At 38.5% G+C, this 23,565-nt stretch overlaps 1 protein-coding gene and 1 non-coding gene across 10 annotated transcripts in view; both read left to right on the top strand.

Annotated features, from left to right (window-relative positions):
• The window catches only part of LOC136001305 (stabilizer of axonemal microtubules 1-like), a 49,227-nt gene that overhangs the window by 1,188 nt on the left and 24,474 nt on the right, over positions 1 to 23,565 (top strand). For 2 of the 9 annotated variants that reach the window (XM_065655440.1, XM_065655438.1), the window contains exons 3-16: positions 346 to 424; positions 1,386 to 1,518; positions 2,095 to 2,242; positions 4,020 to 4,085; positions 4,209 to 4,260; positions 4,461 to 4,634; positions 5,257 to 5,438; positions 6,033 to 6,162; positions 6,737 to 6,848; positions 8,521 to 8,611; positions 9,999 to 10,071; positions 10,843 to 11,025; positions 11,904 to 12,039; positions 12,425 to 13,414. In XM_065655440.1, the coding sequence (XP_065511512.1) occupies positions 346 to 424; positions 1,386 to 1,518; positions 2,095 to 2,242; positions 4,020 to 4,085; positions 4,209 to 4,260; positions 4,461 to 4,634; positions 5,257 to 5,438; positions 6,033 to 6,162; positions 6,737 to 6,848; positions 8,521 to 8,611; positions 9,999 to 10,071; positions 10,843 to 11,025; positions 11,904 to 12,039; positions 12,425 to 13,414 (2,549 nt within the window). Of the gene's footprint in view, positions 1 to 345; positions 425 to 1,385; positions 1,519 to 2,094; positions 2,243 to 4,019; positions 4,086 to 4,208; positions 4,261 to 4,460; positions 4,635 to 5,256; positions 5,439 to 6,032; positions 6,163 to 6,736; positions 6,849 to 7,022; positions 8,612 to 9,998; positions 10,072 to 10,842; positions 11,026 to 11,903; positions 12,040 to 12,424; positions 13,415 to 14,290; positions 15,011 to 16,809; positions 16,953 to 18,060; positions 18,112 to 23,565 lie in introns of those variants that run through there. The other 7 variants (XM_065655441.1, XM_065655444.1, XM_065655442.1 and 4 more) reach the window with 7 other exon arrangements.
• LOC136002651 (small Cajal body-specific RNA 8) lies at positions 9,791 to 9,920 on the top strand. Its single transcript, XR_010607946.1, has one exon. It is a non-coding gene; the product is annotated as a small Cajal body-specific RNA 8 (non-coding RNA).

Genomic DNA, 23,565 nt, shown 5'->3' with positions numbered 1-23,565 from the left:
ATGGCTGTTGGAAGACAAAGGATATGAAAATTGTCAGTGTTCTGGCCCCTTTTTTTTCCCTCTTAACCTGGGCTAAAAATAGCTGCAAAAAAATTTGTCTCTGCAGTAGTCTGTAGTTAACTTATTATGGCAAGTAAACCTTGTCATTTAACTAACTTTTAGCTATTCCTGGTCTAGGATATATCCTCTCATATTCTGTCTCCTCCAGGAGGCATCACTCAGAAATCTTTGTATTAGTCTTGTTGTTGTAATGGTTAATTAGGTAACTGAATATTTGAACAGGTTTTGAAATTGATCTTTCTTTTTTTTCCCCTTCTTCTTCCCTGTTCGTTTTTAAATGGAAAGAGACTGTTCCTTTCCAGTAGGAGCCCTGACAGATCCTGAATTTAGGAAGCAGTGCTATTTATGGCTAAAAGATATTTCAGTGAGTACTATGAAGAGTGGTTTCTGTGACCTCATTTTTTTTGAGAGAGTATATAGTGGTTTTAAATAAGAGTTTTAAATAAGTTTGTTTTACTGAATAATTCAGTTTTACCTTGTATCTTATTTCACGTAGTTTATCTTAGACTTGTTTGAGGAAAAAATTGTGGCATGGTGATATTTAGATGACAGAGACTTAATCTTGAGTCTTAAAACTGCTGTGGTTTGCCTCTGGATAATGGTATTGATTAGCAGAAGTCCAGAGGGTTCCTCAGCTCTGGGTGAGTAATTTTCTTCAACTTGAGAGATGTTTGCTTAAGTTGCCTGGGAAGGTGTTTATTATTGTGAAATTCAGATGCATGAAAAACTTCAGTCTTATATATGGGGAAAGGGACTAAAGTTTAAGGGGAGCTTTCTAAATGAAAAGAGATGAACCAAAATTAATTGCTTCAGGTATCATTGGTTATCATGTTACCTTCTCATGCTGCTTGTGTTTTAATGATTGTTCTAGAAATTAGGTCTTTATGTAGTGGAACACTTTTATTTTTTAGTAGTAGTGGATAAGGCGAAAGCCAATAATGCAGTGTCTTTGCATAAGATAAAAGCAGAGCAAAGTACACTGATTGTAACTTCAGTAGAAAATATGAAAGAAAATTTGAATGTTATTTTGAAAGTAGGGATTACCAGTTAGGAGTGTAGAGCGCAGAGATTTCTAACCTTTACCCAACATTGGTTTCAGTCTTTGTGTTGAAAGTGTCTTTTGCATACAGAACTAGTAACAGTGAGGGGAACATTCAAAAATTTCAGTTGCTTCTGCTGACTAGAGTAGGTGTAGCAGCAAAGTAGTTTAGCTTTGCATCAGGCTTGCTAGCAAGTAGGCTGCAGTGTTTTGATACTTAGCTAAATGTTGTTTAGGCTTTATTTCTTAGATTGGTTTTGTGTTTAAACCAATTTAATTTTTCTAGAGTCTAGATCAAAGCTGTCTTCCACAAGTTGCACCTTCTGCATTTCTTTCTCCTGCTGGTCCTAAGTGTATTCACCTGTTGTATCAGTTTGCAAGATATGTAATGGTTGAGGACGTGAAAAGGAACTGCCAAGGTAAGCCGTAATGGAACAATAAAAATGCTTCATGTGTCATGTTTGACAGTGAATCTGTCAAGTATTTAGTATATGCCAAGATCTTTAAGTAGTTCTGAGTTGACTGTTCTGTTTGAAGTCTTTCAGAGGGTTCTGTGCACTTGCATAGGGCTATTGCTGATAGAAAAATGCAGATTGTTTTGCTTTTTATTGCTTTACGGATCTTGCTCCAAGTTTCATCTGTGTAATGCTGTACACCGTTACCCACACAAAGCAATGATTTGGTCTGAAAGTATTGGACCACTATACTACTCTTTCTCACAACTTAAGGAATTCTGAAGGATCAGAACTGTCTATTCTAGGCATCTTGTATTTTTTTTTGTGACCTAAAGAATAGGGAAAGAGGGTGAGCGTAAGGCAATAAAAATGCGTGCAGTAGAAAGAATGGGCAAAAAAGATAGTACACTGCATACTCTCTTTCAGCCCATGTAAAATGGGCATCTTGATTTGTGATTCTTTCAATTCAAACTAGGTAGATAAGGAAGTTGTCTATGTCCTAAAAGTGAATGATGTAATCCAAACATAACTTTCATTTAGGCACTGATATATCTTTTGCTGAAACTGTAAACTTGAGACCTAAGGATATGTACATGGCAAATGCAAGATGCAGAGTCGCATACAATAAACTTCTGCAAATTTTTCAAAAGGAAGATTTTGTCCTTCAAGAATATGAGAAAAAATCGCAGTAAGTAATGCATTTAAAGAAATGGAGCCTTTTCCTAGAAGATTACTTTTGTGTGTGTGTTTTGAAAAGGATATGAGGAGGCTGCATCTGCTTTACATCCTGAGTTATTTTGAGCTTCTCCCCATTCTTTTTCCTGTCTTTACCTCCTTTAATTAACAGCTCTACTGTTTGTAGGGTGCTTTATGATGCATAGTAGTCTAAAGAAATTAGCTTTCCAGTTGGACATGCTGTATTTTTGAATAAAAGGTTACTTGGGCATAAAAAACTGTCAGGAAATTCTGCGTGTCTAGCAACATGATTTCTTAACATAGGAAGGGTCATATCTTAGAATATAACTGTCTCAGGATGAAACATCTGGTCTTTGCTTGGTCACTGTGGGACACATTTTGTTTACATAATCCTCAATTATTTCACTAAAATTATGCTATTCTTTATTCTTGCATATTGAAAACATTCCTAATTTGAGAAACAAGAATAACTGGAACTTTCTATACAGGCACAAGAGTTATGTATTGTTGGAATTTACAGAAATTTGTTGGGATAGTTTACTTGACTGGAGCACTGTCACAGACAGTTGCAAGCTCTTCAGTAAATGGCAGAAAAGGAGGAGTTGTACTGTAGGTAGAAGAGCAGTTGCAGTGCATGTAGCCTAGCTCCATACAAGAGGACCAGTCTGATACCTTTGCATCAAGATCAGAGAGTTTAGCATCAAGGGAGATGTCATCCTGAGTGTCTGATTTACACCTCTTCCACTGGACCATGGAAGGTATATGAAGCCTTCAGATGAATCAAACACACCTCAGACCTGCGGGCGTTGGTTCTTCCAGAGGACTTGAACCTACCCTGGTATTTGCTGGGAAAGCAGTGCAGTAGTGCTTTAGCAATCCAGGTGACTGATGTGCATCGAGGATGACTTTGTGATGTGAGAACAATTGAACAATGTAATAGATGGCCCAGAAAAATGATGGAATCTCTCTTGCTGGAAACATTCAAAACTTGGCCTGACAGGACCATGAATAACAATATTTGAAGGCTTTGCTTTCAGTGGAAGGTTCAGCAACATATTTCCAGAGGTCAAAGTCTCGTAGACTTCTATGATTTTTTTTGTGACTCTGTGTCTCCTCTCACCCTGCTTGGGAAGTGTTAGTGCTGTTGCTTACTTTGTGAGTAGTACCCTTCAAAAATTTAGTTCTTGATTTTTTTTTTTTTTTTTTTTTTTTCCATTCTCAACAAGGCATCAGTACTCTGAAGATCCTTTAGAATTCAGCATTATTCAGGTACCCAGTGGATCTGAAAATCAGACCACTGTAATTTTACATGCTTAAAAATTTAATAAAAGCACTTTGACTTTGGCAAAAGAACTTTGGTGGTCTAGCTGCTTGTACTTCAGTATTCTGTTCTCTAGACTTTTGAAACTGAGCAATTTGGGTACTGTACAATTGCTGAATATATTTAGAGGTTTATATTGATAAAATACACTTCTAGTAGCTTCATTATTGTTCTTAGGTCTAATAAAAGCCACTCCTTTGCAATAAAATAAGCGACAGCATAGTGGCTTAATTTATGAACATGGTGGCTTTCCTGGCTGTCTTTCTGCACAAAGCCATGGTGAGGAGGTGAAGGATGAGTTACCTTTGCATCATTCCAAAGCTGCCTTAGTATGCAGATTTGGAAAGAATGAGCATGATTGGTTAGTGATTTTAAGGAATTCTGAGAATAGCAGAGTAGGAACTTGGATTTTTTAAGAATCTGTGGTAACTGTTGACTTTTTTCCTAGGCTTTTAATTGAAGACATAAGAGCGCTAAAGGATGACTGTGCATCCTTGCAGATACAGTCTTGCAAGTAAGTGGTTTTCCTCGTAACTAAGTTAGCATAAATAAAATTGATTTCTTACTCAATTTTATGAAATGTAAACTGTAATTTCATTGTATTCCACTTGAACTTTTGTTTTGCATGTGCATGTAGGATGAAACAAAGTGACCAAACTGAAAATGACAAAACTGAGAGAATTCAAAAGGTGAGAAATTTTTTTTCTGCTGTGCCAGCATACTGTATTTCTCCTTACATTTCTGCAACACTTAGATACTGTTTTTCCCACTTGTCTACCTGTGATTATGCTAGCCCCTTCATCTGCCTTTATGCTGTTTTGGTACTCTGTCATTGTTGGTATGATAGCAAACATTTTAACGTAGCATTTTGTCCTTTTTGCCTATTAAGGTCCGCAGTATGTGGACAGCTATAATGGAAGTGCTTACATCTCTCAAAAAAGAAAAGGAAGTTGTGGATTCTGTACTTCAGGGTTGTGTTGGTCAGTACATTTTAGATGGAACCGATGTGGCCTTCCGTGTTCCACAGCTGTTGGTTCACAGAGTTGAAAGTGATGTACACCAAGTAAGTTACTTTTGTGCTTCTTGCTAAGCTTCTTTTTTTTTTTTTTTAGTCCTCAAGGTTATAGTTACAGCTTATATGAGATGGTTGCTCAAGGATGGATAAAATATGTCTAATTTGTATGTAAAAGTTTGTTATGATTATGCTGCTGGTTTGTGTTAGTTATGTTTTAACCATTAACTTTTAAAGTTCAATAACTGCATTGGTTAGTCTGCCTGATCAGTACTTGTTTTTTTGTTGTTTAGACATTAAAACTAGGTTGATTAGTGTAAATATTGCTTTAACCAATTTGGTTTTTGCTTACAGTGTGTAGTAAATGGTGCTGTTTAGACCTGTCAGATCTTTTGGGGCAGTGGTTAAACAGCGTACCTCATTGGCTGAGGTTTTCTTAGTTTCTATTGCTTTGTAGGCTACTTCAAGCAGCTGATTCTAGGAAACAAGCCTGAGGCTTAAATCTAGAGTGCGTTTTTTGAAAAAGGAAACAATCAGGAACTAAATCAAAATACAAAGTGGAACTTTATGTCCCTATTCTGATCACAGAAGACTTAACTTTCTGATATAGATGCTATTCACTAATTCGTTGTTTGTTTTGTTTTGTTTTTTTTCTTGCTTGCTATACTTCAAGCTTTGTACAGGAAATTTATATAAAGATGGAAAACTGAATTTCTTAATGGTCCTTCAGTTATTAAATGAAGCCCTGAGGACACTGAGAGATGAACATGGTGCATCTGAATTAAAACAACAACTTGAGGTCACTGAGAACATTATGCTCCACAGTGAAGTACTACACGATTTGAAAGCAAAGATGTAATTGTCTAAATTTTCTCTGGTTCCTTGTTCTTTAGTCTAAGGATCATATCTTCCTACCTTGGAGTCTTTTCTGAAGTAGTATAATTTATAGAGCAAACATATCGGTTCAGTCTTTTTCCTTTGCCTCTGGGAAATTCACATTTATCTTGATTATCTATACAACTTCTAACAGATTCTTCTCTAGGTAACTAGCATTTTGCCTTTGCTTCATTAATATTTTAGGCTTTGCTCTTGGAAACTTTGTTTGCTAGCTGATCAGATTTTTTTTTCTTGTTAATCAGTTCTAGGATTTTAAAGCTTTATTTGAAACTGGCTTAGGGAAAGTTTAAGTGTGTATCTCACTGTGGATATGTATTTTAGTATAGCTCTTCCAATTTTACTGTAAGAAACATGAAAAGTACCTTACAGCTGCTTTTTAGGTTGTAAATTCTGGTTAGTTCGTAGTGCATGCACAAATGTGTGAATAAGTTGACATGTATATCAAAGCTTTTGCAGGATAAGTGGAACACATAATATTCTCCATCTTTATGTAGAATTGTTTTCTCCATGAACAGGTGTGTAATAGTCATTTTCCGTGCTCATGTGTTACAGGCTAAAAAGAGAGCAGCAGAATTGTGTGTCAACAAGTGGATCTTTTTCTGGAAAAGAGAGAGACTGGGAAGTAAAGTGGAAAAACTATCTTGGCCAATGTCCTTTTAATTTAATCTTAAGTCAAGATCCAGTAAGTAGTGTTCAACTTGTCTGATTCTGGGGAAGAGAAAGGGTGAAGGTGAGAGGATGTGTATCTATACCAGTGTGTTCTTTTGCAGCACTTAAGCTTTATATGTAAGGTAAGGGAATCAGCACAACTTAAGAAAAGTGCTTTAGGAAGTAGTCTGTCTTAAAGAAGATACATTTCACTTAATCACAGCTGGTGTCTTCATTCGAGATAGGAAATGGAACCACCTTGTCAAGATAATAGATCATCATAAGAACAAGCTGATTGGTTTTGCTTTTGTCCATGTGCATCCACCCAGCGGAAATTGAGCTTTCATGTGCTATCACTCTAAACATCAGCTGAGTTCTGTTGTTCCCTTTTAAAGTGATCTGCTTAATGAAGGAAAATTAACTTCAATTCTGACACTCGCATTGATACAGGGATCTGAGATTATGCCTGTGCCTATCAGAGAGGTAAAGTTTCATGCTGAGTCTGATAGCTGATTTGCAGAAAAGCAGCTGTAAAAAAATTGTTAATTGCTGTTGATATGCAGATTTTTTTCAGCCTGCTTGTGTAACTTTTTTTTTTTTTGAAAAAGGAACTTGATTTAAGAGCTTCACTATTTCGTGATTTTTATTCTGAAGAAGGAGATGATGATGATGATGATGATGATGATAGTGTCTTTTGTCAATATCTAGTATCAGTTTCAGGTGGGTGACCAGAAGCTTTTTTTCCTTCTCCCCCCTCTACCAAAGTTGTTACTTAGAGTCGCAAAGATTCCATGGTTGCATTTGCAAGTATCTTTGATAGTCTCTAGTAATCTGGTTCTGAATGACTCTTTGGCGCAATTGCCTTCCATTTTTCAATCTTGTTCTACCTCAAAGAGTATCTGAAGCTTTTGATATGGCAAAAAAATCAATGCTGGAACTGTTTGTTACTTTGTTCTTGGATGAAGAATATTGAGACAATTCCATGTATAAAGGTTTGTTCATGGGTTCTAGAGAATTCATTCACTCCGACAGTAAAAGTTGCTTCAGGTTGGAGGATTATTAAGAAAGAAAGATAGAAGATAAAACTTTTCCCATTGGCCAGCTGGGGAAAGACATTGGAGGTGTTTTCCCAGGTAAGCATCTTTCCTTGGTGCACTCTGAAATATTTATTGCACAGTAACTGTGCCACTTGGTCAGGGCCTTGATCTCTGTTGGTTGCTTTCAGTCATTAGGTTAACTGCTGATCAGAGCTCACTTGGATCAGACATGATGTTGCACATGCTAATTGGCTGATAAGATGATTGTATTTTACTGGGTAGTGCTTATTGACCAAGTGTTGACTGTCCCTAGTATACAGTTATAAATAGGAAGTTACAAAGCAAGGGTGGAAAAGGAGAGGGAAGACTGCTTGAATCGTATGTTTGCAGTCCCTTTTAGGGAGAAGCTGCAAAGAGGGGGCTACAGAATTGCAAGGGGAAGGTCATTTGTCTTAAACATTTAAAAGATTAAAGCACCGTGCAATAATGCCGTGACCTGCTAATATCAGAATGCTTGAGACAAACTGGGGTCAGTGGTATTCTCTCTACTCTGCAGTTAAAATGCTTGATCTGAAAATCCAGGCACTAAGAAGACTAACTTTCTGTCTGTTAACATGGTGAACTTTATAAAAAAAAAAAAAGTTAGCCTCACCTAACTTACTGAAGTGAGATTGGATTTTGGAGGTGTTGAGGTGAATACAAAAGGAAATGCCATTTATGTTTGCAGAAGCTGAAATTTAGAGTTAGTAGAGAACTAAACTTTGGCTGTTTATCCAAATGGTGTGCCAAAATTCATGTTTATTTTTCTAGGGAGTCCTGAGCTGAGGTACATGTACCTCTTATAACATGCAAAACATGTTCTTATAGTGTGCCTTGCCTCGGACTTGAGGCAGTGTTGATCAGAGGAATAAGCATGTTCACAGAGATATTGATAAATGCAGGTGAAGATGGTGGGGAAAATGTGCATGGAATTTTGCTTTGTGGAACTGATGTGCTACAAAACTGAGGTGTATTTGGAGAGAAGGGGATAATGATGACATGTGGCTGGGATTGTAGTTTGGATGTATGATTGATATGTGCAGAGCGGCAGGTAGAATTATGCCTCTTGTACATGTGTTCAGGAGCAACACAGGTAGGTTCTTGCTGCTAGTGGCATCTGTGGCTGCAAGTGGTACCTGAGCAAAAGGATTGATTCCACTGTCCTGCTTATGTACTTAAATTAATTTTTCTTGAAGTGTTCAGAAAGTCCATCCTGTGAATAGTCTACAGAAGTAGTTTGAGTCACTTGTGTCACCTGGGGGGCCCGAGCCAAAAAAAATTGAAGCAATAATAAAACTCTTCACTCGCTTTTCTAGATGTTCGTGATTCTATTCATGAAGTACATGATGAGAAGGATCATGGGGCACTGGAAACCGTGATAGATAAGTCAACACCACCACAAAGATGGTATGATGTTAATGAGAAATTAATTAAAGAGCAGTGGGAAAAATGGAAATTTACGTGTTGGAGTTGAATATATTGCATCTCTTGATCCTTAGTGTAATATTTTGGTAGGCTACTCCTTACATGTCATATCCACCTGATTAAGTAAGATAGTCGTAAAGTAACTGTTACTTTCTCCAGCTGCTGAGTAGGATGTGCAGCAGCCAAGTTGCAAGGTTTTTAACTCACTTTTTAACTACATTTTTTCAAAGTTTAGGAAATGGGTGGGGAAGATAGAATTCTCTTTCTCAGGCTGAGTTGAGGTACGTGTAAATGTTCAGTATAGTGTGATGAGAATAAAAGAGCAGACATTCACAGGACTCCATCTTCTGTGTTCAAAATGGAAAAACACCCCCTCCCCTCGAAAACCAACTAAAACTGAAGCAAAACAAAAATCCCTCTCTCCCAAACAGAATTATTGTGCTAAACCTTCTCATTGCTTTTCTCATGAAGTTCTAAAATCACATTGCTCTGTAACATCTCTTGCTACAGTTCCAGCAAAGGATAGAGCACAAATCAATGGTATTCTAAAAAGTTTTAACCTATTTGTAATTTACTAAGTCCAAGAAGGTTTCATGGCCTTTTGAGTAACACTGTATTTCATACTATGACTCCTACAAATAGTTGGAAGTTGCCTACTAGGAGAGAACGGGAGTTAGTGAAGGAAGTCTGTACTGTACTTGGACATCAGTTGATGTAGTTGCGTATAAGTCTCAAAGGTTGTCCAAGTAGTTAACAAAGCCTAGATTTCTCTCAGTGACTTCATACAGCATGGATTTTTGTCTGCTTCTGATTCTAAAGACAGATAATAGCAAATATTGATGTTTTAAGGTGTCTTCTTAACAAGTGAGGGCTATACCTTACGTTTTAGAGAGCTGTGCAGTTAGCACTATGCTTATCAGAAGTGATAAGACTGAAGTTTTTGGTAGCCATGTGATTGCTAAATATCAGTAAATTCATATAGGAACAGACCTGTGGGTTCAAGGGGCAATTCAGAGGAAGAATGTCCAGGGAAAAGATGACTATTAAGTCTGCAGAAGACTTTGCAGTTATCTTTCATTGCGGAATACAGAAGACTTGTTTACAAAATGTATCATAAAATCCCTTGGTAATCAAGGGGAAGGTTTCATCATTTATTAATTTTGGGAGACTGATACACAACTAGGGCTAAATCTGCTCTAATTGTCACATGTTCTCCCTATAGTAAAATTGCCTTCTGATGACCGGGACGAATTGAGGGAAATCGTAACGGACAGATACGGGGCACACAATATGTAATGGTCTTCTACCAAGACTTGCATGCCACTTTTTAAATTTGTCTATAAATTTTTTTTTTTTTCCTCTCCCCCAGCCCTCAAAGGAGCCCCTCAGTGCATTTGGAGTTGTCAAAAGCATCTAAAAGCAGAGACGTGCTACTTGAAAAGGTTGTTCTTACATAGTTTCCTACCTGTCAAAGAAGTTAAACTTATGATATTTGGTTTTTACATTGATTGAAGCCTATAGACTTGAGGGGATGGTTTGTTTTTTATTTTATGTTTGTTTTCTTGTTGGGTTGGGGTTTTTTGTTGGGTTTTTGTTTAGTTGTGTTTTTGTTGTTGGTTTTGGGGTTTTTTTTGTTTGTTTGGTGGGGCTTTTTTGTGGGGAGGTGGGGAATGTTTTTTGTTGAAGTAGTATTTTTACACATGTGAGTCAGTTCTGTAAAGCTGTAAAAGCTAACTGCCAGGGACTTCATCAAGCTTTAGGAAAGGACAGTAAGAAGTAAATGCACTTGGCATTTGACTTCCAGTACAATATACAATGTCATCAGTTCCCTGTGTGCTGAAACAGTCTTTTCAGTGTGAACATTCGTCAAACTTCAATATTTCTTTAAGTTGTGTGTGTGAACTTAAGGGTTATAATGTGGCTTAAAAGCAATTTGCGTGTGCATTGCACAGTTGTTCACTGTAGTGTGTTACAAAGGAGTAGCAGATGAGTCATCTGTGTTCTATGCAACACCCTGTCCTAGCCACTACTTACGTCCTACTTTAAATATGATTGTAAAAATATTTTGTGTTTAGTTAGAGTTTAAGACTGAAATATTTTTATTGAGTGAACACTAGGGCCATTGCTGTTCAGAATTTGTACAGCAGTTTCTTCACACTGATTTTCTGTCACTTGAGTTTAAAACTTCTAATAATTCCCGTGTATTTCTCTAGAAGTTGAATATTGAAACTTGCAAGAAGGAAAAGCCTGTGTCTCCAAAGATCTTAAAAAATGGAACGGATGAGTCTGCTATTTCAGAAATGTCAGAGAATGGAGGTGATGATGTTATCCAGATGGAGTCTCCTGTCAAAAAAAAAGACCCTCTTGATGAAGCCAGAGATCAACTGGCAGAACAGGTTAGGAAAAGTTATTTTTACATTTTTTGTTTGTTTTTAAATAAATGGTCATTAAGTTTAGAGAACAGATTACTACTTATATCATTAAATGCCTTTTGTAATCCAAATATGTCAAAATATATTTTTTTCTGCTAGATAACAATCAGTGTCACTAAGTTTTAGCGGTGACTGCACAATTAAGTACACCCTGAAAGCATGGAGCTTGTGGAGATATCATACGTCTAAGTCATGGTGAAGTAAATAACACTTCCAGTAGAATCGTGGTATGATTTTTATCACCTCTCATACTCCAATCTATGAACCACTGCATATATTAAGAATTCAACAATCCTTTTTGTTTCTGAAATTATGCATGTTAAATATTTGACAGAAGCTTGGGAATTCTAAGCAGAAATTTAAGTATTTCCTGTTTTGGGTATTTTATTTAAGATTTAACTGAGGAATTCCTTTCACAAGAGTTACTGTAAAATATGCCATGTCTTGATTTGGTTTGGAAAGTAAATTGCATCTTTTACCGAAATGGTATGGTTATTTTTCATCTGCTGAAAAGTTTTACTTATGTAAATATAGCTCTAGGCTTCATGCTTGTGCAGTTCTTGACTAGTGTATTAAATATTCTGAGCAATTTTCTTTTTTAAAGATAGATTCATAGATGATGAAAGTACTTAGAACTGAATTCTGATTTCGGTCCCCTATTTTTACTTTGTGTTTTTAGTGGTCATTGTGAGCCCAAGTAGTAAATGACAGAAGAAGAGTCAGGAGATTCCAAACTCTTCAGATCATTTGGAAAATGGGGTTTATTTTGAGCCATAACTGACAGTAATAAATAGGTTGTAATTTTGATTTCTCAGGATTTGCCCTTCTCTAACATCCTACAGGTTGCAAAAGCAGTAGCGTCTGAGTCGCCTCAGAGTGGTGAAGGAAAAGGAATGGCATTAGAAGATCTCATTAACTTACTGGCTTTTAACCCTTTTTTAACAAGGAAACAAATTCCCCGAACTCCAGAAAATCTGCGTAAGTCTAAAAATCTGTGATTATAATACTTGTTGATTAGAAATGTGGTTATTTCATTGACATTGTACACATCACACAGGATGTGTAATGTGATAGATAATTATTTCAGTGGAGCTGCAAGTTACCCTCATTACTCACTCTGTAACACAGCATTGTAGGCCTCATAAGATGTAGGCCTAATAAGGTGTGAATACTGTGAATTTGATTTAATGTAAATTTATTTCCTGTGTAGAATCCCCTTTGTGTTGAGGAAGAAAACAAAGCATAAACAATACAAAGCAATTATAAATATTCCTTCTTGGATTGCTTATGTTACTGAAGGGATAGAAGAATAACAGATTGAGAGTATGAATACTGAAATTTTACCTTGGTTTGTTCCATTTAGTTACTGAAATTAGAAGCTCATGGAGAAAAGCTGTTGAGACTGAGGACTCATCAGACATAGAGCTGACCCCAACTGAGGTAATGACAGAAGAAGCACCTGTAACGCAGAGGGTGGCAGACTCCATCCCTGCATCTTCTGTACCTGACTTGGATCCTCCCTTGTCAGAAAGAAAGGCCTCATTAAGTTCTACCGAACTTAGACCTCAAGAGCAAATGAGCATAAGTTGTGTCGCTGAATCTGCTTTATCGGAAACGTCTGGAATGAGAGAGAGCAAGAGCACTCTTGAAGAAGAGGAATTAACATATATTGTTTTGAACAAAAGTTCTGTAGAAGATCGAGAAGAGCAGACTTTTCAATATGTAGAGAAAAGCATGAATACTCCAAGTATTTGTTCAGAAGACAATAGTAGAATGAATGATGTACCTTTAGACCACGTTCAGGGTTCCTTAAAGGATTTGGTCCTGCACCGGGTTGTATGTCCATTGTCAGGTTCTGTCAGTCCTCAAGCTGCCTCCGTGGGGATATTGGGTGAGACACTTCCAGAAGAACTTTGTAACATAGACTCTGAGCTTGAAGGTTCATTCATATCTAATTTTGATGTAATAGACAGCACGTATGTAACAGGTGATCCAAAAAATAAGGAGGATATTCAGAAGTCAAAGCTAGATTCACAGTCTCTGTTCAATACATGCAAAGCACTGAGAAATACTTCGTCTAACAGTGAAGAGGAGCTGCATCAAACACATAATGGTGATGAATTTGTGAGCTGTAGATCAGACTTAAGTCTTGCACCAGAAAAAAGAGAAAGAGATGAATTGTGCAGTCCTCTAGAATTCTGCTTGGATGAAGAATTTACCAAGACACCATTGTCAGTATCTCCTAATGACAGAAAATATTCCCTGTCGTCACTGCTGGTATCCTGTCAACGTTTGGAAGAAATGTTATCAATGGTACATGAAATCCCAGTAGACTTAATACGTAAATTAAATGGTAAGTGTCTATTATTTTAGAAACAAGATTTTGTCCATTCTGCTACTCAGTATGCTACCATAAATAACCTATTCTGAATAGCTGAACCCTGCTGTGGAAATACAGGGAGACAGATTATTTGTATGTTTATTCCTTATGGAAGATGAGACATGGACAAAGGAAATGTGCTTCCCTTAGTTGTATCAACACCTTGCAAATAGGAGGAAAGGTGCTCATCTGACTTTCTGAGGCAATATGCAGCTATTTAAAAAAGAAAAGCCTGAAGATGCATTAGCATTGGAGTAATCTGAAGTTCGAGAATTCACAAAGTTACTTTGAAATAATGTGTTTACTCTGAACAAATTTGGCTATTTAGAAATGTGTTGTAGGTAACTGGAATTTTTGTGAGGTCGGTTAGGTGCTCATAGTCTATATTACCTTATTAGTATACTTTTTGTTATGGAATATCCTATATTCCAGCCTGCCTGGCCCCTCAACTCATTTCCAACAAAAGTGTCAACTTTGTTTAACCAGTAGTGTAGTGTTTGGTTACATGTGAGGTCAATTTTTGAAATGCATTAATAAAAATGAGTCAGTAATGGTTATTCTGTAGACTTTTCACCAAAACAGATGATGTTTAATGGACTACTAGGAATTTAAGACAACAAGCTATTTTCAAGGAGTAGTGAGATTTATACTTCGTGCAAAGGCTTGCTGCAATTTAGCTTTCCTTAAAATTGTGCCTGTACTTACAGCAGATGATTTTGTTTTACCTAGAACAGTTATCAAAATTGTAAATACTATTTAGTATATTTTTTTATGTGACACTTTTGGAGCAGTATTTCTGTCAATTAATTGAATATTACAGAGTGCTAACTAGTACATGTTTTCTTCCAGATGAAGACCAGTTAAATGAGAAGCCAGACATGAAGGAGCCATCGTCAGGGTAGAACTTGTAAAGCAGAAGCATAACTATAGTGCAGTCATGGTTCACTTGAGTGTGTAGCATCTTCTCTAAACACTGTCTAGGTGAAGAACTTCCACTCCTTTCTTTTTTTTGTAGAGACTGTATTCCGGTCTCCTCCTTTAAAAGTGTCAGTTGTCTGCTCTGGTTCTTCCAGTTTGAAGTTATCCATAGTAGCATTCTGTGTACAGCCTGCCATTTATGTACAGAACTATGCATTGTTTTTTAAGCATATTTTGAAAAATAGCAGATGTTGCATAATCCTAGAAAATGGAAAAACATTCTCAAATGAGAAGTAGTGAAATCCTTGGTGTCTCTATCGTGCCCATAGTCCCATACCTCCCTCTCCAAATACCAAACACAAAATAAAACAAAAATCAAACCACCACCCACACAAGTTTTACTTGATGCTCTACATTCATTTGATTCTTCTCTCTTACTGAGACTTCTGGTTGCTATTTCTATCACTTCTGTCTTTTGATAGAGGCTTCCACTGAAGCGTCTATTTCTTTAGGCATATTACTGAATATAAGTTTTACATTAAAGCTGTAAGAAAAAAAAATTGTGGTAGTGCTAGTGCCATCTTCAAATAGTTGGAAGACATTTATGACATTCCAATATTAAGTAACTGATAATATAGCTTGTGGTGGAGTGGGAATGTAGAAGCTGAGCTTCCAGCAAATAAACTCCTTACTGTAAAAGTACTGACCCCTAACCTGATGTGTTTATAGAATTTCGAAGCACTACTAAGTTGTTTTTATGTTCTGGTGTATCTTTCTCCTCCTTTCTTCTGAAACAGTAGAAGAATCTCCAGTTGTATTTGATATCTCCCTTATAAAGCAGAATTTGACAAGCTTTATGGGAAGAGTTATGTGGCTGGTTGTGGAAGCTATAATGTGGCTGTTAACATGTTAGCAGCTAAGAGGGAAATGCTTCTTAATAGCCCATTTACGTGTTGATCTAACCATACTCAAACAGCTAGACAATTGGAATGTCTGACTGGTCCCCCACAACATCCTTCTCTCTAAATGAGGGAGAAGTGGATTTGATGGGTGGACTGTTTGGTGGATGAGGAACTGGCTGGATAGTCGCATCCAGAGGGTAGTAGTCAATGGCACAACGTCTGGATGGACACTGGTGACAAGTGGTGGCCCTTGGGTCTGTACTGGGACTGGTACTGTTTAATGTCTTCATCAATGACACAGACAGTGGGATCAAGTGCACCCTCAGCAATTTTATGGATGACACCAAGATGAGTGGTGCAGTTGACATGCCTGAGGGACGGGATGCCATCCAGAGGGACCCTGGACAAACTTGAGAAGTGGGCCCATGTGAACCTCATGAGGTTAAACAAGGCCAAGTGCGAGGTCCTGCATTTGGACCAGGACAACCCAAGGTATCAATACAGGCTGGAGGATGAAGGGATTGAGAGCAGCCCTGTGGAGCAGGACTTGGGGGTACTGGTGGGTGAAAAGCCAGACATGAGCCTGCAATATGCACTTGTAGCCCAGAAGTCCAGTCGTGTCTTGGGCTCCATGAAAAGGAGCATGGCCAGCAGGTCGAGGGAGGTGATTCTGCCCCTCTGCTCTGCTCTGGTGAGACCCCATCTGGAGTCCTGTGTCCAGCTCTGGAGCCCTCAGTACAGGAAAGACATGGACCTGTTGGAGATGGTCCAGAGGAGGCCACAAAAATCCAAGGACTGGAACACACCTCATCTCTCAGGAAAGGCTGAGAGAGCTGTGGTTGTTCAGACTGGAGGAGAGAAGGCTCTGGGGAGACTTACTGCCACCTTTCAGTACTTAAAAGGGGCCAATAAGAAAGATAGGGACAGACTTTTTAGCAGGGCCTGTAGTGACAGGACAAGGGGTAATGGTTTTAAACTAAAGGAGGGGAGATTCAGACTGGACAAGAGGAAGAAATTTTTTACATTGAGGGTAGTAAGACACTGGCACAGGTTACCCAGAGAGGTGGTAGGTGCCCCACCCCTGGAAACATTCCAGGCCAGGCTGGATGGGGCTCTGCGCAACCTGATCTAGTTGGAGATGTCCCTGCTCATTGCAGGGGGGTTGGATAAGATGACCTTTGAAGGTCCCTTCCAGGTGAAACTATTCTATGATTCTGTGACCTTAGCTATAGGCTGTCTGGAACAGGCCCAGCCTTGTTCCTTGCAGACCTGGGCTCTAGGGCTTGGTTCTGGTGACTTCACAAAGGTTCCCTAGGTTACTGTCAAGGCTTTCGTGCCCTGGTCTGAAGGCTTGAAAGCAGGACCAGAGAGTTCTGGTTGGGATGCCACAAGAAGAACCTGGGCATGCTGCCCCAGGGAAGGAGCTGGTCAGCTGGGGCATGTAGTGCAATCCGTACCACTGTTGTGTGCTTTGTCCCTGCTTCTGGAGGTTCCTAGATCATCTTCTGATGTAATTGTCTCCAGGGACTGCTGCTGAAAAGTGGTCATCATTTTGTTCTGTTATAGAGCATCTGCTGGGAAAGACCTGAACTATAACTGTTTTTCTTAGCAAACATGTCTGCTGCGTCGCCTGTGCCTTTGAATGTAGTTCCATCCTTGAAGAAGTGTGTTTGTCAGCTGTGCTCCTGCGGGTATGTAAAAGAGGATGGGGGAAGGAACATGGAGTAGTGATTACTTGGCTAGCAGGCTGCACTGCTCTTTGGGGCTTCACTGCTATTCACTACTGTAAATTGCACATGGAATCTTATAATTTTTTTCTTATGTAGGTGGATTGCATCTCTGAGAGCTTTCCAATTTTGGGCCAAAAACTCGCTTTTGAATGGGTGTTAACTGTCTTCGAATCTGTGTTTTAATGTAATCCAAAGTGATACTTCCTCTGTAAACATGCAAATTCTGGAAAAGATACAGGGGTAGAGCTTTACAAATGGAAGACACAACTGAAAATACCAGGATTCATTAGCAGTTTTGTTAGTGTCAGTTTTGTGAATGTATGCAAACTCTTCTCCTGAAAGCAATTAGACTCTTTGGTATGATGTCTATTCATCTATATTTGCAGGTTAAAAACAAAATTATTATTAGGGGAAAAAATATCTTTCTGACTCATTCAGTTTTAAAGCTAATAAATGATTATGAGCAGAGTTTAAAAGTACAAAATCCCCACCCAGAATTTATATCAGGCTGGTATGCATTGTTATTCATCATGAGTAACAAGCATGTACTCCAAAAAGAAAACCAACAGAACTGTTGATACCAAGCAGATTAGAAAATGTATTTTTGAGTACTTTTATCAAACTCTTATTCGTAAGGTACAAGTGCATCTGATCCTCCATTCCTCGTCCTCTAAGTTGTTCGGTTTTTTTTAGTCAGTGTTTATATATGACTTTGGGAAATGTGCTCCAGAGAGAAGTAACAGTGTTTTGATTATTGTGTTAGAGGACTGTGCTATCAAGTACCTAAACATGCACTACTGGATTGAGAAGGATCCTCTGGTTCTAACAAAGTAATATGCTGAAGTATAGGTCTGTCTTCGCAGCTCGTAGTAATCTTTCAGATGCTAGGGGAACTAGTAGGGTCGCTCAGCCTAAGGATGTGGGTAATACCTTAGTCATGGCCTGTCTTAAGAAAAAATAAACTGGATTTTAGGTTGCTACTACATTTACAGTTATGGATTAAGAAGTGATAGCTAAGAATTTTGAGTCTCCTGTGAAGACCTGGCTTCAGATTCGAAGTGATATGTATAAAAGTGGAAATGATATACCTGTGCACCTTTGAGATCTTTACTGCTTGCAGGTAAGTGCAACACTGTGGGTTTTGTGTTATAATTAGTAGCTCACTTGTCCTCTGGTTTGTGGTGGATACTTAGGAAATTTTGGTAGTCTTATATTAGAAGGCCATCATAATTATGCTGAACTTCAGGATAAAATTCTTCTCTTGTAGAGCAATGATTTAAGAATTAGTGAGGCGGAGTTGGGAGAACAGCAGTGATGGTGTTTCTCTGTAGCAGTGACAGTGGTTTCTGGTAAGTTTACATGTAGGCAGAGTCATCCCAAGAGGTGGAACCAATCCACAGTCGCTCATTTATGTACTTTCAAGCAGATTCACTATCTTCTAGCTGCATGCATTTTGCTAGTTTGTGCTTTAGGAATACTGGTCAAGGAAAGCTGCAGGAAGCTGTTTCGTGGTTAACATAATGTACTGCAGGAGCCAAGGTCACAGTCATTTCACTTGTGTTTTTGTCTGGACATCTTTAGCTGTGTAAAGAGCTTATTTACACAGCATTCTTTTCTCTTTTTTTAAGTGATTGAGCATTGACAGATACAAGTAGAAGCAGTCCTTCTCCCGAGAGGCTTTGAGATGGAAAGAAAAAAATCTAGCCTGATTAGAGATATGAAAGATGGATGTTTTAAATCAAAATAGTACTGGTGGTGTATATGCTTTAGCTGCTGTAGAAAATGTGTGTATGAAGAGAAATGCAGAATAGGACACAGGCGGCACCTGCGGCAAGTCAAGGAGATGACCAGCCTTTGGGAAAGAAAGGAAGTGGTAAGATGTGTAATGCTAATGAGGTTCATCGCTATGTGTAATGCAGGAACAGTGCTGCACAGATCATCAAAGACTAGTGTCCTGGTTTTGTTAAATTGTGTGAGAAATGTCTGATTCTCTTGCCCTTGCAACAGGTTTAGCTATTCTGCTTCCCTCTTACACGATGTTTGTATTGTATTTCCTGCCGTTCCACAAGGTGGAAGTTGTGTTTGACTCTCAGGCAGTTGATGGCAATGGAAGGACCAAATGACCAAATCAAGATTCTTGACAGTAATTTTTATCAAAGGTGCTTGGTCTGAATTTTGCAGTACATATCATCTCAGAGAAAGGTTCACTCAGGAGGGGATTCACCATGATTATCCGTGTTCCTAACACACAGGGTTCTGATACCCGATACAATACCAAATATCTTTGAATTCTTGAGCAGTTCTTGTATTAAAATTTTTGTAAATAGCTGTTTACCATTTTTAAATATCAGATATTTTATGTTTATATGAAAAAGTTGAGAGCATAGACCTGGTCACTGCTTAAAAGCTTCATCCACCATGTAACAAGGCAATTTTATTAGTCAGCAAGGGCAGCATTAAAAAAAAGTCTGAACAGATGGAATACATATTCGATTATGTAACTTTTCATAATTAGACGTCTATACTGGAAATACCTGTCCTTTTAACAAGTCATTTATGGTAAATGTTTTTCAATACAAGAGACCAGGTGCAGCTATACTGTATTTTTTCACCTGACACTTTGTTATGCCAATTCTGGACACTGGGATGTGTCTTTTCACTGATGGAGGTGACGGTGTCATGTTGCTGAGTGATGTTATCTCCCAGTGAAAGGGAAGCTTTGCATTTTACTCTTGGCAATTTTTGTTTGGAAAGTGACTTGTCCACTGGAGTAGGACTTTCCTCTTTTTTTTTTTTTTTTTTTTTTTTAAATTTTTTAAAAATAAAGTAGGCCTGTTTACATTGTAGTGTGTTCTGCTCATCTTGATATCCTGAAGTCCCTTTCTGAAGACACTTGAAAAAGGTTTCTGTTATTGCCTGTTGTAGTTCTTGTGAGGATTTCTTGGGGGTAAAGTGAAATAAAACACTTAGGTGCTGAGTGGCTGCAGTGTCAACTAGTTTCAGTGGGAGTCACTGGGATTATTTTGCTGCAGAATTGGTTTAAGAACTTGAAAGAGTGTCTGTCAGAATGGACCTGTCTTCAAAACACAGCTTCTGTAAATGAAGTGCATCACTATCAAAACCACTGGAACTTGAGTAGCTTGACTTGGAGAGAGGAAATATAGTAGCCTGGAAATGTCAAACTGTGGAAGTCTCCCAAGTTAAGAAGTCCTACACAATACTTGTGGGATCACTTTTCAGCAGTTTGTGGTGTTATTTTCAAGATGTAGAGTGTTAGTTTTCACACAGACCAAACATTGCGAAACTCAGGAAAAACTGAGAACCAACTGACTGAAATTCTTTCAATAGGGCTCTATTTCTTCTATTAGTTTTAATGAAGTTCTGGCTTTAAGCTTAAACTGACTTTTTAAAAGCTGAGTAGGATTTCTTTTAGCAAATACTAAAGATACTTAAGGCTTCATCATTTTTTCTGTATTGGAAATAGTTTGTTAACAAACTGGCAAATGCATCTCTAGAAAGAGCTTCAGTAAAGGCCAGAGTTGGATTCAATTCAAGTTTAAAAGTTCTTATAACCTTAGCAGAAAATGTCCTTTATTTCTACAGAGGAAATGTTTAAAGTGTACTTCATGTTAAGTAGTCAAAGGAGAGACTTCAAGTGCAGGAAAAAAAATAATGTCTTCATGTACTTAACTCTCATTGGGTCCATTTTGAATGGGTGTTATCCTTTTATTAAGCATCTTCCCTCATCTTAAACACTGTAAAGTGAGTAGTTGATACTTTGTGGTGTTGGGAAAGATATGGTCTTTCTGGTCTTGGCTTGAAGAATGAAAAAATTGGGCAGGGATGGGCCATTAAAGGGTAGCTACACATCCCATTTAAACCAATGGGAGATGCAAACATTAAACACTAAAAAACTGAGGCCTGGAGTGTGGAGTCCTTGTCTTCAGTACAGTGCACAATCAATTTGGAAAAGGCATAAAACCAGCAAAAGTGCATATAACTTCCAAGTCCTGCTTAACTCATCTTTTTTTATCAGTACAATAAAAAAGTGGTGTAAAAGGAATCAATATGTAGAAAAAAGAAATCACTGTGGAGAACGGGGCATGGATACTATTGATACTTTTGTTGGGTGGTGCTGTGGCAAGGGTTGTTTTGGGTAACTTCTTACCTGCTTCTGTGGGTAGCATACCTGCCTCTGGACACCACTGAGAAGAGCCTAACTCCCTCTTCTTTATGTCCAGCCCTACCAACTATTTATACATGGTGATAAGATCACTCTGAGCCTTCTCATCTCTAAGCTTTCTCAGTCTCTCCTAGTATGAGAGATGTTCCAGTCCTTTAACATCCTCGTGGCCCCTTGCTCCAGTATATTCATGTCTCATACTGGGGACTCCAGGCCAGGACACAGTATTCAGGTGCTTCTTTCCCAGTGCTGAGTAAAGGAGGGATCACTTCCTTGATGGGCTGGCAACACTCTGTTCAATGCAAGCCAGAGTGCCACTGGCCTTTTCCACAAGGGCATGCGATTGGCTCTTGGATGACTTGTCTACAAGGACCACCATGACCTTTTCTGACGAACTGCTTTCCAGCTGATTGCACATCAGACTGTCCTGCTGACTGGGGTTATTCCTCTCTAAAGGCAGGACTTCGCATTTTCCTTTTTTAAATTTCATGACATTCCCGTTGACCCATTTCTTCATCCTGTTGAGGTCCCTCTGAATGGCAACACACAGAGTGGGTCTATTAACCACTTCTCCCAGTTTTATATCATTTGTAAACCTGCTGATGGTGCCATTTGTCCCATTATCCAGGTCATTCATAAAGATATTTAATAGTATTTAATCCATTATTCAGCCCTGGGGCAGACAGCTGGTGACTGGCTTATGGCTGGACTTTGTGCTACTGATCACAACCTTGTGAGTCCAGCAGCTCAGGCATTATTTAGTCCACCTCACTGTCCACTTATCTAGACTGTTGTGGTTGAGACGGACAAACGACATACACCAAGTTGTTAAGTACAAACAGCAGTTTCCATTTATTGCCACAAACGCTTTCTTATATAGTCTTTACCAGCTCTAGTGTCTTTTTGCTATTGGTTACAGGCTGCAATAGTAACATATCATCGGCTAATTTTGCTGTCGTCAATGTTACTCTTTCACTCCCCTCTTTCTCATGGGTACACCTTAATATCTTCAAGGCCAATCTCTGTTCCCATGCCCTCCCTCAGGGAATCCACGGACCCACTGTAGTCCCCCACACTAGACCATACTTTCCATCAGTTTGTTGATGAGGATGTTATGACAGACAGTGTCAAAAGCCTTACCAAAGTCAAGATAAGCATAAAATAAGTCTCCTCTCATCTACCAAGCCAGTCTTCTCATCATAGAAGGCTTTAAGTTTGGTTTAAGCATGATTTTCCCTTCATAAGTCCATGCTGACCACTCCAGATGATCTCTTCCAGCTCTTTTGACATCCAGTGTCTGGAATTGTTTTTCCAGGATTATTTACTCCATCATCTTTACAGGGATTGAGGCTGCCTGGCCTGTAGTTCCCCAGATCCTCCTTCTTGCCTTTCTTGAAGAAAAGGGTGATGTTTACTTTCACCTAGTGCTAAGGAACCTCTTCCAGATTGTCACAGCCTTTCATTGATAAAGAGAATGGCCTCAAAATGACATGGGTCAACTGTCTCAGTGCTTGTGGGTGCTCCATGGATCTGAGTATGCCATTTCTAACCCGCTCTTCCCCCACCAAGGGTAAGTCTTCCTTCTCTCAGACTTTCCCACTGATCTCAGGGACCTAGGATTGCTGAAAGCTGGTCATACCAGGAAAGACCAGAACTGAGACTGAGATTCAGAGGTCATGCCCTCACTTTTTAACATGATTAGGTGCTTAGGGTGCATGGTTCTTGCAAATCAGATCTGTTGACCTTGAAGAAAGATGCGAGGTAAGAATAATCTGCTGGGGCTTGACCAGCTGTGCTGGCTTTCTTTTCAGGCAGATTTTCTGCAATAGGAGGAACAATATACTGGTCAGGAGAGTAAGCTTTACTCCACATTTGTCTGTAAGGCCTCTCCCTGCTGCTTGGCAGGTTTGGATTTGGAAGTCAGTATTAATCTTTAGTTAATATTTCTTGCAGCCATTGTTTCTCAAATAGCAAGGAGTACTAATTGTGAGAAAATCCTGACTTTATCAAGGATTTACAGTTTCATGCTTTGGCAGCATTTTGTTCCCTTATTGCATATGTAGGAGTGCAAAATCAGTATTTTTTACATGTTATTTCAAAATTTCTACTTACTGAATTTTAATGCAAGTGGATTGGGACAAGAGTTTTGTGATATGAGATGTTCTGATGTAACTTCTTTCACAGGCACTGACATGGCATTGTAGAAGCATAAAATGCTGCAACGTGAAATAAAATATTAAAACCTTTATAACTTAAAAAGGGAAAACTTGAGGACAGATTAACAGGAAAACACACCTGTATTTAAAATAAAACAACAAAGAATTTCATCAAGTTGCCTAAAAATCAGCCTGTTTTCATAGATTATTCCCACCAGTACCTTCTGACGGAAAA

This window comes from Caloenas nicobarica, chromosome Z (assembly GCF_036013445.1).
Source record: "Caloenas nicobarica isolate bCalNic1 chromosome Z, bCalNic1.hap1, whole genome shotgun sequence".
NCBI lineage: Eukaryota > Metazoa > Chordata > Aves > Columbiformes > Columbidae > Caloenas > Caloenas nicobarica.
The sequence above is the reverse complement of the archived record's forward strand: the minus strand, read 5'-3'. Positions and strand labels throughout refer to the sequence as shown.